This window comes from Primulina tabacum, chromosome 2 (genome assembly GCF_025594145.1).
Source record: "Primulina tabacum isolate GXHZ01 chromosome 2, ASM2559414v2, whole genome shotgun sequence".
NCBI classification, from domain to species: Eukaryota; Viridiplantae; Streptophyta; class Magnoliopsida; order Lamiales; family Gesneriaceae; genus Primulina; species Primulina tabacum.
The window spans coordinates 5,953,695-5,971,358 of record NC_134551.1 but is presented as its reverse complement, the minus strand read 5'-3'; the positions used below and the strand labels follow the sequence as shown (position 1 = coordinate 5,971,358).

Below are 17,664 nucleotides of genomic sequence, written 5' to 3'. Positions count from 1 at the left end.
ATCATCTAAGTTTAACTATTTCGGGTTTTTACCAACGAGTCTTTAAGTAAGCGGACGTTAAACGTAACGAGCTTACGGGAGGTAGAAAATGTTGTTAGTCATTTAACTAATCAGAATTGGGTCATGGTCATGTAACTTATGTTTTTTAAACATTTAGTCATATTTTGTCCAAATGATAATGTGGCAACAACATGTTAGCATTTTTGACACCACCGCGTAAGGAAAGACATTACTAGAATTTTTTGGTATGCGGTGAAATCGAATTTTTTAAAATATTCAATCCTTATCAATAAAATGTTAAAAATAAAATATAGTATTAAACATTAGTAGGTCTCTTGTGAGATGGTCTCACGAATCTTTAGCTGTGAGACGGATCAACCCTACCGATATTCACAATAAAAAGTAATACTCTTAGCATAAAAAATAATATTTTTTTATGGATGATCCAAATAAGATATCCGTCTCACAAAATACGACCCGTGAGACCGTCTAACATAAGTTTTTGTCAAACAATTATCACCAAATAATAATTATGATGGTATATAATGAATAATATTTGGCAAAATTATAAGAAATTTGAATGTAAAAAAAATTTATTTAAAAATCAAAGTATTAATAATAATTAGAAAATATGAGGTGTGTGTCGACAACAAATAGGAAATGCATTTGATTCATTTCCTGTGGTGCATTAATTTGAATTGCAGACGAAAGGAACGCGTTTTATACGCGGTAGGATGCGTTCAGACAGAACGCATTTTATACGCGTTTTCATACTGACAGGGAGCTCTATAAATAGAGCTCCTCCTTTCATTTTGAAATCATCTCTTCTTCGAGTTTTCTCTCATCATAGAAGCATTTGAGTGCTTAGTTCTATAATATTTGTGAGGTGTTTTGTTCTCCTGTATTAAGAGAGTGCTGTGTTCTATTTGGAAACACAGTGAGTGAGTTGTACACCACAAAATATTATAGTGGAAATTCTTTTATCTTGCCCGTGGTTTTTACCCTAATAATTTTTAGGGGTTTTCCACGTAAATCTCGGTATCAATTTTATTCTTTATTTTAGGGTTTTATTATCTCAAATTCCGCACGTGAGACAAACAGTGTGGCCATTTACCACCCCTAGTTTTGTCTCCGTGTATTAATATATATATATTTTTAATGAAAACGACATTATCAATAACATAAAAAATACCCCACGTTATAAGACTAGTTAAAAGATTAAAAGTCAAAATAGCCAAACTTAGAGGACAACAGTTTTGATTATTTTCTTAAATTAAAAAAGGATGTCCTATTTATATCAAAATAGCTAGGATCCTTAAGAATGACACAGCGCGAGCAATGAAAGAGAATAATCTTTTTATTTTTCCTTTCTCGCGGATGATATTGGTTTTTTTTAGAAGTCGAGCAAAATACATATCAAGTATTTAGGTAGATGCTAGTAGTAGGCTTACTAAAATAAGTAGGTCTTATGTAATACATTCTCACGAATCTTTCTAAGCAAAACGGGTCCACCCTAATTATGTTTACAATAAAAAATAAAATTTTTGACATGAAAAATAAGTTGTTCGAACCCTATACCATGATGGATTTGTTGTGGGTGGAAGTTAATTAGTTACGTCTAAACATACGTTCGATATTTGCGAGATGGGTCGAACAGACTTGCATCCGTGAGAGACCGGTTAAGTAAGCTAGGGGACATGGTTTTATATAACATGAAGAGGCGTGATTGTACGCCTTTAAAATTGTATGCTTCGTTTTTGAGAAACAGAAAATTAGGCGTCAAGTCATGTCCGGTCTCAAACAACAATTTTCACGCCCATTACATTTCGCATCGATCACGCATGCCTTGTTTGTTTTGTTTTAAATAAGGTAGATTTTTCACCTAAAAATGGTGTAATTGTTTATAAAACAAATATTCTTTATTTAATTAAATACGTGTTGATAATTTTAAAATTAAAAAATAAGTAGATCGACATGCATGCACATCTTCATTTATTTTTTTAAAACTAAATCAACGTATATCGAAAAAAATTATTTATTTGTAAAATATTAGATAATTTATATTCATGGTTGACCGTTCACCATTTTAAGGTGATCTATTAATCTATTTTTCAAATTATTGAAAGGTTCAATTTCATTTTTTACCCGTACCACCAAGTCCCATTTTTTAAAAGAGGAGATGTGTCAAAGTTCTAAAAGAAAAAAATAACAATAAAACAATTAAATTTAAAAAGATAGCAGTAGATTGTCATTTTGGCCGACGCTGCAATATTTTTGTAAAAACTAAACCATATACATTAATTTTGAAATTTTTTTTATTTTTAAAATTTATTTATTAAAAAAACTCTTGGCTGTCACTAGTTGAATCTGCACACATTGTTATAAGGTTTAAATTAATATTGTTTTAGACTTTTATGAGTAGAATAGGTCTTTAATTTTGTGAGACGGTCTCACGAATATTTATCTGTGAGACGGGTCAACCTTACCTATATTCACAATAAAAAGTAACACTCTTAGCATAGAAAGTAATGATTTTTCATGATCCAAATAAGATATCCGTCTTACAATATACGATCCGTGAGATCGTCTCACACAAATTTTTATTTTATGGAGTAAGATTTGAACCAAACAAAGGCTTATTTAATTGGAAGGAGTGGAGGATAAAAATCGTAAATCAGATTTGGAAGCACTAGTGGACATGGAGGGCTTTTTCAGGAAACAAGACAGAGAGCGAAAGGACGTGTTTGGCACTTTCACTATAACCAAGGAGTGATACGGAAGTGCATATACGGAAATCTACCAATTATAGTAATTTTCGTCTCAAATATATAAATTTATATATTTTATTAAATATATTAAAAAATAAGTTTAAAATAAAATTTTAACATTATCTAATTCATTAAAAAATAGTTGAACCTTTTCAAGATGTAATTAACAAAGATATTATCAAAACACAATAAGAAAATATGAAACACGAAAGAAAGATATTTAATTAAAAATTTGTTTGACAAAAATTTATATGAGACGGTCTCACGGATCGTATTTTGTGAGACAGAAGTCTTATTTGGGTCATCCATGAAAAAGTATTACTTTTTATGCTAAAAATATTAGTTTTTATTGTGAATATCAGTAAGATTGACCCGTCTTACAACTGATAAAAATTCGTGAGACTCTCCATAAGAGACCTACTCAATTTGTTTTGGCCACTCATTATTTGCCAATGGGGCATGGTCAGATTTTGTATTTATATTGATTTAATTTGTGAATTATTAATTGTACTTTTCGTATGAATAGTTTATGAGATTTCTCATATATTGTTACAATTAAAATAATAAATGATTATTGTCCTATAAAATTAAAGTATTCTTTAGTTAAATAGAGCAACAAAAAAAATAAAAATTAAAACAATAATTTAAAAAAGAATTATTTAGCGGCAAGATTGGGTTTGACTGGGGCAAAAACTTCGGGCAGTTTCTTTATATAATCCTTTCGTTCATCGTACAACGTTACTGCCGACCATGCCCTGTCCACGAAATTAATGCCAATCGTAACTCGTGAATAATTTGTATTTATTATTGCTGATTATTGTTATTACTTGACAAATAATTATTATTATTTATAATAATTAAAAAAAATTAAAATGGGCTCATTTAAGACCAAGATAATAAATTTGGGACAAGATTTTAATATCTGAGACACAATTATAACAAATTTGAGCTAATTAAAATAAATAATTAAATCAATAAATAAAGAACTTGAATTATGAAAGATAGATTTGCCTATCTACTTTATCTTTGTCATGTGATTCATTTATTTGAAGTCAGATTCCATCAGCTCCTAAACTTGGGCTAAGAATAGGTTGGGCCTCACACACTATTTAACTTATTGGGAACTGAATATTATATTAAATGTTTAGCAATATATTTAATTTTTAATAAATGCTTTATAAATTACTCCAACTTTTTCCTGATTTTTTTTTTTTTCATTGGAGGGGATTTTTTGGTATTGCACTCAATATCACTTCCAATTTGGGGAAGATTTGTATATATCAGTGTTTTAAAAAATATAGTTAGACGACAACCCATCTTCTAGTCTAGACACTTGCGCTTAGACGGATGCCTAGACAGTTATTTTTTACATAAACAATTCGTCTATATCAAATTTAAACTTAAAATCAATGACATATTAGACCACATATTTCTTTACCAGCACTCACATACATCGTATTTTTAAAAAACGGAGTGTTAGACGACCACCGAGCATCGACTATTAGAACACCAATATATTCGAGTCGAATTCAAACAAAATCGTCGGGTTTGTAGTTGCAACTACGACGTGAAATAACATAAGCAGTAATCAGTAAATTTCGTGAAAAATTTACTAAAATTTCTACAAAGTGGACTATGTAATTTACGATCAGCATCTATGCTGATGGTATACAGGAAGTAAAATGGCTAAATCAAATTTACTGCCAAAACTGCTTCCCTCGCCTTGGTTCTTTCCTCCATATATTCTCCAAGTACAAAATTACATGGCTCCATCTCCCCTTGAATCGTGTCAGGAAAAATCAAGAAAGAAGCATAAAATTTTTTTCCTACTAGAGACGTCGTTCGTTCCCTAGGCTTCTCAGTCACCCGAAACATATTTCTTCTCTTCGTAATATTTCTTTTCGCTTGCTTCTTTCTTCGCATTTCGCTTCTGTCAAAGTATGAAATAACTTGGTCATTCATATTCATATTCATATTCATATTACAAGATAAAAAAAACTAAATCTTGACTATCTTTATGGCTCTTGAAGATTTTGAGACTTGAATAAGAGATGATAGCAAGTGAAATACCAAATAAATCTCATGGTTAGCAATGATTCTCTGGGCTATAGAGGTGGTCGTAATATCTTTAGGGCTCTCGAGGATTTTGAAAATTTCCATGCTTTTGGGAACTGCGTAAGGATCCGAATTGCCCTGCATTAAGCAAACGATTTTTTTCTAAGATAATCACCCTTTTCACAATATATTTAGTTAAATCCCTCGTAGAAGTTAGATTCACTTACGTTCGAGAAACAGTTGTCCTCGGTGACTGTCCCATGGACAACCAAAGATATGTTGAATGTCGTAATCTACACGCCAAACATTAAAAAACAAATCAAGAACAAATAAATCTGTTAATCACAGCAAGTCAAAAGATATCATTCACACGTTAACATTAGATTGAACGCCCAAATTTAAAACCTTGTTCGAGCATTTGTCGTGGGTTTTTCTCGTTATTGATGACACTCACTTGAAGCATGAATGAAATCTTAAATCCAGTTCATTTTATGCCATTGAACTATTTAATTTCAGCAGTTATCTCATTAAGAAAATGGTATTCCTGGTAGCTGCAATTTCACACATTGACCACCCAATGAAAATGGAATAAACAACCAGAGTTGAAACTGAAAAATACGATCGTTGATAAAATTATAGTAATTTACAAATATAAGTTCATAAACTTCAAGAGGTGGATGAATGATGAATTTTAGAGATGTTTAATGAAAGTCAAATCTCGAGGAAGGTAGATGTCATCAACTGTTAGAAATTTTTTTTGCTTAAATTACTAGAAGAAGAAAAGATAATTGTGCTATATGAACCGTAGATTTTTTTTATCTCTCTAACAAAAATATGACCATTTGGATATCTCAGGAAAGTTAATGCCTCACTGAGTAATTAGGAGATATTAAGAGAATAATTCACAATCTTGTGGGAAATTGATGTAATTGACCACTAAAGTCGTGCTTAACTTTTCGAAGGCTAAATTATGAAGATGCTTTTGACACAAAGCAGAACGAAATTTATTTACCCTTTTGTGCCAACACAACCCTTAACCTGAATTTAATTACTTTATTTGTCTATCAATTGAATACCCTTGAAGCAGAAAAATTTCCAGCAAACATGAAAGCCAATATCTCTTTTTGGTTGATTCACAAAGATAACTCACCATATCTTTAGTAACTTCCAAGGGTGCACCAATGATGACCTCATCAACGTAACGGCATGCCAGAACGCTAAGACTACGCTCATGTAGATTCATCAACGGAAAATGAGTCCCACGGAGTTCACTATAAAACAAAAATCATCGCAACACAAAAAAATATGGTTAAAACGGTGTGGTTGATGACGCTGATACTTTTGTTTCAACTTCAATTTTAATATTGTACGAAGCATATTTGACTATTTGTTGATACCAAATCCATGAGACTACAATTATTGATTCGTAGCAAGGGATCATACCTCACGGTCTGGTCTGTATAAATACCAACAAGAAGAAAATCTCCGAGCTGCCTAGCTTTTTTTAGAATCTGTAAATCACAAAGAGCAATTTATTAGGCACAAATAAGGGTACTTTTAACATTTGATTTAAATAGGCTTGAGATGATGTTAGGAGAATCTTTTTAATTAGGTTAGGTCAATTCATTGAGTTTCTTTTTTTGCATGGCCATAATGCTATAATTTGATTGCTTTGTTTCATCGTATGGGCGGGGTTTTGATTATAAATATCATTGAAAAATTTCATGATGCAATAGAGCGATCTTTCTTTAATGAGAATATTGCTTTATTAATAAAAAAGAACAAAGGTTTAGTAAAGCTATATCTAGTTAAAATAAAAGCAGCACCATTGATGATAACATTTAAACAAAAATATTGACCAAAGCACTGAAAGCTTCATGAAGTTCAGAAAAATACCTCCACGTGCCCAGCATGAAAAAGATCAAATGCCCCGTCAATGTACACGACACGATAATTTGGTCCAGGTCCCTAAAAATTTTAAGATAATTTACAACTTTCATCAAAATAAATCTGAAAAATGAGGAATAAAGATGTTATCAATGAAGATTAAGTACAACATGTGAAATAAGTAAGACGCCATGAAAATACAAATGAAGTATGACTTTGAAACATATAACATTAACTTAAATCAATGGTTTTCAAGTTTGTAATCTTGATTAGAAGCCATTATATTTTTCCTTGTTTTAAGATACAAATTGTGACAATATAAGGTTACTATATCGTAATTCTTCTCCAGCCAACTTGGTTGAATGATGTAGCTAATTCTCAATCACCTACACTGCACCAAATCACTGCTTACAGAATAACAAATGGAAACTTATCTACGCTTTTTGGTCAGGAACTGGTTTCAGCTTAAAGATTTCCCTAGTTTGCGGTATGACACGAGTCAATGAAATTGCGGAAAGAATTTTAATATACCGTGCCATTTGAAAATTGCACTATTCGTCTTGATGTGGGTAGGAAATGAGAGATGTGTCCTCCGTTAGCCCGAGACTCCTCACTTCCCGGGCTAGTTAAGTTTTCAAATTCACCTGAGTGACCTGATTCCAAGAGTACTTTCTTGGCCTCAGCATCTTTCATGTAAGAAAGTATTCTTCCTGCACAAATAATGATATGATTATCAGAATCTTCGTTTTGAGACATTTATGATTATCAGAACATGCCCTCGTTGGAGAAACTACTGGAGTTTATCCAACAGGAAACTACTATTCCAAGTTAAAATCTTGCAAATCGAATTTCAACGAAAAAGAACAACGTGATTACAGTACCAACTATATCAGTGCTTGAGACGCCTTCAGTGCGTTTAATTTGCTTGTACCGACCAGCTTTCTTGGCCAGAGCATATGCATCAGTTCCGTCTGGTAGAGTGCAGGGATCATCACCATGTATAATATAGTCAATCTTATGCTCATTGAAAAGGCGGTTCATAAACTCTTCGGTAATTGCATATGGGGCATCGGCAATTACTTCATCAACCCACTTCAACCCACTAACAAGGGCAAGCCTGAAAAAAAAACATCAAATTAGATCACAAGTACAACATTCGCCTGTATTCGTACTCTGGGTAAAACTGATATATCCATAGAAATGAGACAGGAAGCAGCCAGGAATTTGTCTCATTATAACATTGAATGTGCATGATAAATAAAATAAGTACAAACACAAACATAAAGCAAAGGAGTAGTAAATAACCTAAATAAAAAGTATTCAAAAAGGAAAAAGATATTTTCCAATGTCGGCCAGCCTTTCAGGCTGAATTTTTTTCAAAATATTCATCATTGCATTAAATGTTGCATGAATGTCATCATAATATGAACGAAAAAACCCAGAAAACACAAAAGTATGCATTTCTCAAATGCTGCATCGTGTAATTAGCATTTTGGCATCGCCAACTTAGCTAATTAGAAGCACAAGAGATACATTTTACTACCCAAGAGTGCTGATGATGCACCAGTATCTTTTTTATTTCAGTCGCCAGTTCATTGTTCATTCCAGTAAAGGAAAATATTTCAAGATAAGAAGAGATTGATAAAAGAAAAAATCCTAGACGACTCTGGATGAATCCTGACAGAGGTTCCAGAACTACACATAATTGTTATGAAGTTCATCATGCTTGTGCTCATATTTCAAATTTCTTTCAAATTTCATCGAGCCAATCAGCTAAATATTGTCGAAGAAACTCTCATCCCAATTCAAACATGAAAGAAACATTTCAAAACATAAACAATTCGCTTACACAGCATTAATACCTTTCCTGCATGGATAAAACAGGAGGCCCTTTATTAGCCATGATCTCCTCATCACTCACAACTCCCACAACCAATTCATCCCCCAATTCCTTTGCTTGTCTCAAAGCATTTGCATGGCCATAGTGCATCAGATCAAAGCATCCATCCATATAGACGCGGACACGTTTCTTGGTGGTTTTTTTCTTATGAAAAAACCTCAATTGAGGAATAAGGAAGGGCACGGTTGGAACACTAATCGCACCAAAGTAGCTCGTCGAAAAACTTAGCAATGCACAAGTAAGCATTATACCACCAAATAGATGTGAGTAGTAATATACCCCATCTTTTATCCAATTACTGCTCACAAACTCCATTTGGCTCCTCTTATTACTTTATCTCAAGGCCCTTTATAGGCCTTGTAAAATAATGTAAGAGGAGACACGAATCCTGAAGATATACCAGAACCAAATTAAGAAGAGACAAAACATGAGACAATGCAATAAACCAGAAAAACGAATCTTTTTATCATAAGAAAAGAGTTTGAGGTCAGAAATCCAACAAATTTATCGGGATGAATTTTTTTTTATGTAGATCAAATACGAGAATAATGGAAAAGAAAGACGGGGCTACAAAAATAAAATTGGCAAGGAAATCAAAAAGTAACTTTTCCTATTTCTATCGTTGAATCGCATCAGAATAATTCAGCAACAGGCAAGTAATTCAAGAATGGATATTACATAAGATCAAAAACCATGAGTTTAATCAGCCTATAGCAAGAAAATCAAACAAGGTCAGTTTCAGACAAAACTCTAATCTTGAATGCATCCATTCTATATGAGCCAGCTGATCCAAGAATTCATGAAATGTAACATAAAAAAAACTGCAAAAACTTTTGAAAATCAGGTGGACCTGAGAGAATGCGCAGATGGGTTGTTGGAAAAAATCAAGAAAAATGGAAGACAGGAAAGGGCCCTTCTTAGTCTTCTTCCTAACGATTTACTCGGATCGGATACTTCGATTCTGTGTCATAGAATGTGAATATTGTCATTTTGTAAATAACATAAAAACTAACGGCTGGACCAGAATCAAAGTTCTTCACGAAATGGGTGTCTTGTGCAATAAAAATCTTTTCACCTGTTTCGTTGTTGTGTCTCCCTATTCTTGGTATGATTATAAATCCAAATATCTGCCTTAATTTCCTGCAATGAAACAATAAAAGATTCTTTTCTTACATTTAATTAAATAATATATTCCAAATTCCAAAAAAGAAAGAGAAATTATGTCCACGGATTTTTTAATATGAAATCATAGTCAAATATGATCTGGCCCACTGAGCGAAAACCGACTCAATCAATTTCTAATGCACTAGAAATGATATTATTTAAAGAAATTCATTTTTTTACATAAAAAATTGAATGATTGATTAAGCAAATGTGAAAAAAAAAATCTTTATATTTAACTGAAATTGGTCAATTTTCAATCAATAATTCAGAATCGTGTTAATTAAGATTTTCTCTTTATGGGTAGCCGAAAACGAGTTCATCGTGCTAAGATTATTTAATTCTTTTTTCCACCTGAATTATCAATCAAATTGGGAGTTAGAATTCGAGATTACCCATCAAATTTGTTTTTGTTTTTTTAAATAATTTTAAAACAAATACTTCGTTCAAAATATATTAAGATTAAAATAATAATTTAATAACATTTAAATATATATATATATATCTAGTAGACTAGTAGTACTTCATGAGTATTGGGACCTTGAAATGCAGAATTCGGACCGGATTCGTGATCGAAATAGAATAATACTTTGAATTGTGTTCGAGTTATTGAACTCGACTCGAACATAAAATCGAGATTTCACGAAGTTTTGATCATTTTAAAAAATGGCACATCCATAAAAATCTCAAAATTATGAAATCAATAATTTTGAGATTAGGTTGGGAAAGAAAATCTAAGTTTGATTAAATTAGAAATTAGGTTGCTAGTTTATGTTAATTTATTAGTCGGTGGGATGTGATCAACTTGATATAGACTTGTAAGACTTCGATATGCTTACGCATCACTTCACTTGAAAATCACATGTAAATTTTCAACTTTATATTTTATGAATAAGTTATTTTTTAAAAAGAAATATTTTAAAAATAAATTTGTCTTTATTGAATTCGGTCAAAACACAATATGTAAGCAAGAATGAAGAAATTTGTCAAGCGCGTGTAAGAATGATCGGATGGAAATTTAACAAAATTTTCTGTATTTTATATTCTTAGGTCAACGTTATAGGACGGACATCAGTTTTATTTTATCAAAAATTATAGCTGGTATATTAATACAAATCAAATATTTTAAATCGTACAATAACTCAAATACAATGATTCGATCAATATATCAACAATGACAATTATGGTACTCCTATGATCTTTCTTCCAACAATTTTTGTATAACCATATATTGAGTATGCCTCTTGTGAGACGGTGAGACGGGTCAATCCTACCGATATTCACAATAAAAAGTAATACTCTTAGCATAAAAAGTAATATATTTTCATGGATGACTCAAATAAGAGATCCGTCTCACAAAATACGACTCGTGAGATCATCTCACACAAGTTTTTGCCCCAAATATTATGTGGTGATATAATTTAAGATATTTTTCATGGAATCTTCTATAAACTCTACAAGTATTGGAACTGCTATAATTGATGCTTCGAAAAGGTAAGTATAATTTTTAAAATCATTTATTTAAAAATAAAAAATTAAGGGTAAACAAACAAAGATTATAATTGGGTATTACGGAATAAAATAACGGTGGTGGTGGAGAAGAGCAAATCATGGGTCCTACGCTCTGCACGGAGCGGAGATGGGTCGCACTCCTTGGTAAGTTCGAATGCGTGTCAATGCAATGGCTTCACTTAACCACGGTTTTATAGTCCATTTTTTTGCTCACAGAACTCTGTCTGAGGAACCCAAACATCGGGTTGGTGAAAAAAGATGCGTGTTTTACGACAAACCCATGTGGAAAATGCGCTAGGATCAATCTTTCTTCGTTTAATTTCAGTCGTCTTGTGAGAAGCTCGAATTTTCTAAATAATTATGAAAAGAACATTGCGTTGCTTCCTTTCCAAATGGGATGCCATTTTTTGTGGTTTATGGTGGTTTTATGCTTGCAGTTCTGGCAGTCTCTTGTGGTGAAATTGCCTGAGGTTAGTTGAGCTTCTGGAGAGGTTAATAATGCAGGGAATGGGTTTTTGAGGTGAGGATCTTTTGCTGCATTTTTTTCGATAGGAGCTTGGATGATATACACGTGGATTACGGTGTGAGCTTCGGAGATTGCGTGATGGTGGAAATGCGATTAGCTAGTGGAAGGAGGCGGAGGCAAATTGTTTCTTTGTTGTTCGAAACTGGTGCTACGAAGCCATATGGGTCTCGTGGCCGGTCGTGACTAGTAAGTTTCAAAGTTTTCTTATGTACTATACTAGACTGGTACGTTTTCTCGTGTAATAGTCTGGTACTCTGTGTGTTGAGCTCCCTTATTTGATCCATGGCATGACAAGATGCTTTCACCGAGGATCTTGCCAGTGGAACGGGCCATGTCGGAAATGGTCATCATCGATATGTGTGGATAATGTGGCAAACTGAGCGTTGATAAGTGAGTAAATTCCGTCTAAAGAGATCCATCGGATTTGGAAAAAAGAACTATAATCAAGTTAGTGTCCACACTGCGGCCCATGTTGCGTAATGAGCTTGATTAAGATGCATACACCTAATTGACGGGTGAGCGAAAATCATTTAGAGTGTGTAATCAACAGTGTTAGTTGTCTTACATCGGTTGGATAAAATTATGGAGTCTTTCCCATTGAATTATGAACAATCCGAACTGAAAAACTGTACATTGAGATCTATTAATATGCACCTATCTACTCAACTGTATTCCAACTACCCTACTGGACTTCTAACTGACTTAAGTAACTTAATGAGAATATATCTATCTAATACCCCCCGTCAAGATGGACTGTATATGTTCTTGACAGACATCTTGGAGAGGAGATGGGAGAGTGTGGTAGAGGGTAGAGGTTTTGTGAACATGTCCGCAAGTTGTAGATTAGACCGTACATGGAGTAATTTGATCGATCCATCAGCGATCTTGTTTCGAACAAAATGGCGATCAACCTCTATATGTTTGGTACGCTCGTGAAATATAGGGTTGTGAGCAATGTGTATCACCGATTGATTGTCACAGAATATGGTGGCTGGTGCATTAGTTGAAATGTTTAGATCACATAGGAGTTGTTTGAGCCAAAGGACTTCACTGGTTGTGCTGGCCAATGCCCTGTATTCTGCCTCGGTCGAAGATCGGGAAATAGTGGCCTGCTTTTTGGCTTTCCAGGAGACTAAGGCATCACCGAGAAAGACGCAATATCCAGTGACTGATTTTCTTGTATCCACACATGAGGCCCAATCAGCATCGGAGAATGCTTGTAGTTGAAGAGATGAAGATGCTGGGAAGAAAATGCCTTGACCAGGAGCTGCTTTGAGATATTGTAAGAGGTGATGAATGGCTTGCATATGCGGTGTACGAGGTTTGGAAACAAATTGACTTAGTTTGTGGACTGCAAAAACGATGTCTGGCCGTGACAGTGTGAGATAAAGAAGTCTACCAATTAGACGACGATACTGGGATATATCCTCAAGTGGTTGGCCATCAGTGGTGTTAAGAGTGGAGCGAGGCTCCATTGGTGTAAGAAATGGTTTGCTAGCCAAGAGACCGACATCTTCTAATAGTTGCAGCGTGTAATGGCGCTGTGATAGGCAAATTCCGTGCTTGGTGCGTGCGATTTCCAGACCAAGAAAATATTTGAGCGAGCCTAAATCTTTGAGCTTGAATCGGTTTTGAAGAAATGTTTTTAAAGACTGGATTGTGTGCGATGATGGGCCAGCGATGATGATGTCATCGACATATACAAGCAGAGCTACAAATGAATGTCCGGTCCCTTTTGTAAACAATGTATTATCAGAGTGAGATTGGGAAAATCCATGATGAAGTAAGGCCTGAGAAAATTTAGAGTACCATTGTCGGGATGCTTGACGAAGTCCATAGATCGACTTATGTAATTTACATACAAGTTTAGATGACATAGTGCCTTGGGGAACTTGTTTAACATATCCAAGGGGCATATCCATGTAAACTTCTTCCAATAGATCACCATTAGGGAATGCGTTGTTCACATCTAGTTGAGCCAGATGCCAATTTTTGTTAGCTGCTAGTGCTAGAAGGACTTTGACAGTGGTTAACTTTGCTACTGGTGAAAATGTCTCAAAAAAATCAACACCCTCATGTTGTGTGTAACCTTTAGCTACGAGACGTGCTTTGTGTCAGATCCACTGAACCATCAGAAGTATACTTTATCTTGTATACCCAACGGCATCCTATAGATCGTTTACCCGAGGGTAGAGGAAGCACGGTCCAGGTGTTGTTCAGTTCCATTGCATCCAGCTCTTCTTTCATTGCATCTCGCCACTGAGGAAAATGAACAGCTTGATGATAAAATTGTGGCTCAAACTGTGATGACACATTGAGCACTAGATTTCGATGGGACTGAGATAGAATATCATATGAAAGGTAATTACTTATTGGATAAGTACCCTTGGAGATAGGTGGTACTGATGAGTGCAGCAGATTGCAATGATAGTCCCGAAGGTATGAAGGTGGATTCGTTATTCTGGAAGATGTTCGAGTTGTGATGGTTGTCGGATGATCATTGTGTAAAGAATGCATCTGATCTGGTTCAGGGACTATCACTTGAGGGGTGTCAACACATGGAGAAGCACCACCAGGGCATGGTGGATTGAGAGGCTGCGGCAGTACCACATTGGGAAAAAGATCAACACTGGTTGGAGATGTTCCCACGTGACATGGAAATGTGGATTCATGAAAGATGACATCCCTGGAAATAAAGGTTTCTTGTGTCTGAATGTCAAGCAATTTATATCCTTTATACCCGAGGGATAGCCCAGAAATATGCATGGACGTGCTCTGGGAGAAAGCTTGTCACGGTGAGCAGCCAATGTAGATGCAAATGCAAGGCATCCAAAGTTACAAAGAACAGAATAATCGAAAGCCTTTTGATAGAGGAGGGCATAGGGGAGTTGTGTGTTGGGTCCTAGGGGAAGGCACCCGATTGATAAAAATGTTGCAGTGAGGACACACTCTCCCCAGAACTTAGTGGGTACTCGAGATTGATACAAGAGTGACCGAGCTACATTGAGGAGGTGCTGATGTTTCCTTTCGACGACTGAATTTTGTTGGGGTGCATTGGTGTCAAGTTTCTCAGGTATGTGTGTTCCAGAAAGTTGATTGGCAGCTGCATGGGAGACTTTGTTTGAAAACTTCCCTTTGAGTTTGTATCCCGGAGGATATCCGTGTATTTTATAACTCGTATCAATTGTGTGTCCATGAACATTGCATTTGGTGCAAAATGGTCTTTCTTTGTGTGAAGCCATGTGCCCTTTGTTGGTGATGAATCTCTGCTGTTCTTGCTCACCTTTGACAGCAAATGTCATGCTCCCTGCAGAAGTGTTCTCGGCATATTGTGAACCAACAGCTCTTTGACGCTCTTCTTGTGCAATCAAAGAGAATACTCGATTGATAGGGGGAAGTGGGTCGAGTAATAAGATTTGGCTTCGGATTTGAGACAATGAATCATTGAGACCCATCAGAAAGGTCATTGTGTAATCTGCCTGAAAATACGCTTCTATTTTCTTTACGCCTTGGCAATCACACAGGCCACAACTACACATGGGGCGGTAATTTGTAAGTTCGTCCCATAGAGCCTTGAGTTTGGTGAAGTAGACACTGACAGGGTCTTGTTCTTGGCGCAAGCTGACCAGCTCACGTCTTAATTGGAAAACTCTTGGGCCATTACTTTGTTGAAACCGTTCCTTGAGATCTTGCCATATCTCTGCTGCCGATTCAGCAAAGAGGATGCTGGCTGAAATCTCCTTTGAAACCGAATTCAGGATCCAAGATATGACGATGTTGTTGTTGCGAATCCAGTAATTGTGGAGATTCCACTCAGTTTCTGAAGGCCTAGCAATTGACCCATCAATAAATCCCAATTTATTCTTAACCGAGAGTGCGATCTTCATCGCACGACTCCAAGAGGTATAATTCTCCCCTGTAAGCGCTTGAGATACCAACATGAGCCCTGGATTGTCCGCATGATGCAGAAAATACGGACTCATTGGATCTTCAATGGCGGACTGACCACTGGAAACGGAAGAACCGGGCACATTCGCAGGGGCCATTGTCGAAGTTGCTCGAAATAATGCCGAAGATCGATGATGAATGAGAGATTATCTGAGAGCAGTATGCCGCGCGAAGGTTTGCTCTGATACCATATTACAGAAGGAAATCAGGAAGACGAGTATGGAGTCTTTCCCATTGAATTATGAACAATCCGAACTGAAAAACTGTACATTGAGATCTATTAATATGAACCTATCTACTCAACTGTATTCCAACTACCCTACTGGACTTCTAACTGACTTAAGTAACTTAATGAGAATATATCTATCTAATAAAAATACCTGATAGTTGCATATATGGGGTTGGACAATCCTCCCATTGAGCTAGCTTTTGCGGTTGAGTTAGGTCCAAGTTCCAATCTTAACATGTTATCAGAGTCCATGTTCTACCATTACATGTCGTTCTGCCCATAGTTGGGTCACCCGTTCTGCCCATAGTTGGGTCACCCGTTCTGCCCATAGTTGGGTCATTTGTAAATTTCACATTCCACATATTCATAACTGGGTGTGACGGGGATGTGTTAGTTGTCCCACATCGATGATATAAAATACCTGGAAGTTGCATACATGGGGTTGGACAATCCTCCTCCCTTGAGCTAGCGTTTGAGTTTGAGTTAGGTTCGGGTTCCAATCTTAACAAACAGGTAAAGAGCTCTACCCATGTTTACGTTATAAGCTTGATCGAGGTATTTATACCACCTATCCATAGGTGGCTGAAAGCCCCTAGAGATAGCCATTTTGGGCATAGTCGGTACAATTCTACTTGGGCTTTGCATGTAATTGTAGACTCGTTAAGAATTTTGAGATAAACTCCCATTTAGTTTATAAATGTTTTTGTTTTTGGACCTTGTTCTGGGCTCATGGTATAGCTGTTGGGGGAATGTCAATGCAAAATGCGTTATATTTGATGATTTGGGATTGGGTAAAATCAGTTAGGAGAGGAGGCTATTGTTTCCTTTATTGTTGGGAAGGAAATTTTACGCATCTTATCTCCGCAATATGGTCTTTTTCGACCCTTGGGGTGCTTGGTCCCTGGAGGAATCGGGAGGGGGATTGTGCTTGGTGGACGATGTGGCATTCCCCTGCTAACCATAGATTCTTGGGTGATGAAGGATTTAAATAATGCGAAATGGATTAAGGAATGTAGTATTATTATGAAAGCGTTCAGCGATGACTTTCTCAAATCCTGTTCCATGTTGAAATAATTTGTGATCCCAGAGTCACGTCAAACCTGAAACGTCTGCTACTCGTTTTCTTAAAACGTACTAGATTTTTTTTTTAACCTCACTTAGCATCGGCCGAATTGCATACACAAGCATAAAATATTTTTTGACATCATTTTAAAATAAATCAACCAACTAACATTTGAGAAGTATAGCTCATACTATAACCTCTCAAAAATCACTAATAAATAAAACGTCGTAAAAATATCTTTAACATAACTCAAAATCATAAATCATAACTAGTGCGGAAAACTAGCGTCGGTCCTCGGGTTATGTGCACCTTCAGTCCAGCAAAGTCAACCATCAAAACCTCCATAAACCTTATTATCATAATCACCTGCATCAATCACACCTAGTGAGTCTAAAGACTCATGTCTAAAGACTCACCACGTCATATCCTTGATAACAAATAATACGTATACAGATAAGATATAACAGTGAAAAATACTTGTACTTAAAATAACCTTTTCATGAAGATGCATAAACTTAAAACATAACATTTTCATAAACATTTACATAATGCATAAAACTTTAAATAAAAACTTTTCATAATGATGCATCAACTTTAAACATAAATATTTTCGTA

The 17,664-nt window shown here is 35.3% G+C and overlaps 1 protein-coding gene and 1 long non-coding RNA gene across 4 annotated transcripts; one reads left to right on the top strand and one right to left on the bottom strand.

The window, feature by feature from the left end:
• Positions 1 to 4,348: 4,348 nt before the first annotated feature.
• LOC142528013 (ethanolamine-phosphate cytidylyltransferase-like) lies at positions 4,349 to 9,894 on the bottom strand. Of its 3 annotated transcripts, XM_075633052.1 has the most exons (11): positions 9,686 to 9,892; positions 9,461 to 9,571; positions 8,573 to 8,998; positions 7,592 to 7,827; positions 7,242 to 7,420; positions 6,720 to 6,791; positions 6,267 to 6,334; positions 5,974 to 6,094; positions 5,051 to 5,116; positions 4,839 to 4,961; positions 4,349 to 4,698 (listed from the first exon to the last, which is right to left on the bottom strand). In XM_075633052.1, the coding sequence occupies exons 3-11, from the start codon at positions 8,923 to 8,925 to the stop codon at positions 4,627 to 4,629; spliced, it is 1,290 nt and encodes a 429-aa protein (XP_075489167.1). In that variant the 5' UTR covers positions 8,926 to 8,998; positions 9,461 to 9,571; positions 9,686 to 9,892; the 3' UTR covers positions 4,349 to 4,626. The 3 variants fall into 3 exon arrangements, with proteins under 3 accessions (XP_075489167.1, XP_075489174.1, XP_075489159.1); XM_075633059.1 differs by lacking the exon at positions 9,461 to 9,571 and having other exon boundaries at positions 9,686 to 9,894; XM_075633044.1 differs by having other exon boundaries at positions 9,461 to 9,686.
• A 1,463-nt stretch (positions 9,895 to 11,357) lies between these two features.
• LOC142528007 (uncharacterized) lies at positions 11,358 to 17,078 on the top strand. Its single transcript, XR_012815585.1, has 3 exons — positions 11,358 to 11,427; positions 11,500 to 12,360; positions 16,500 to 17,078. It is a non-coding gene; the product is annotated as an uncharacterized LOC142528007 (long non-coding RNA).
• The last annotated feature ends 586 nt before the right edge of the window (positions 17,079 to 17,664 follow it).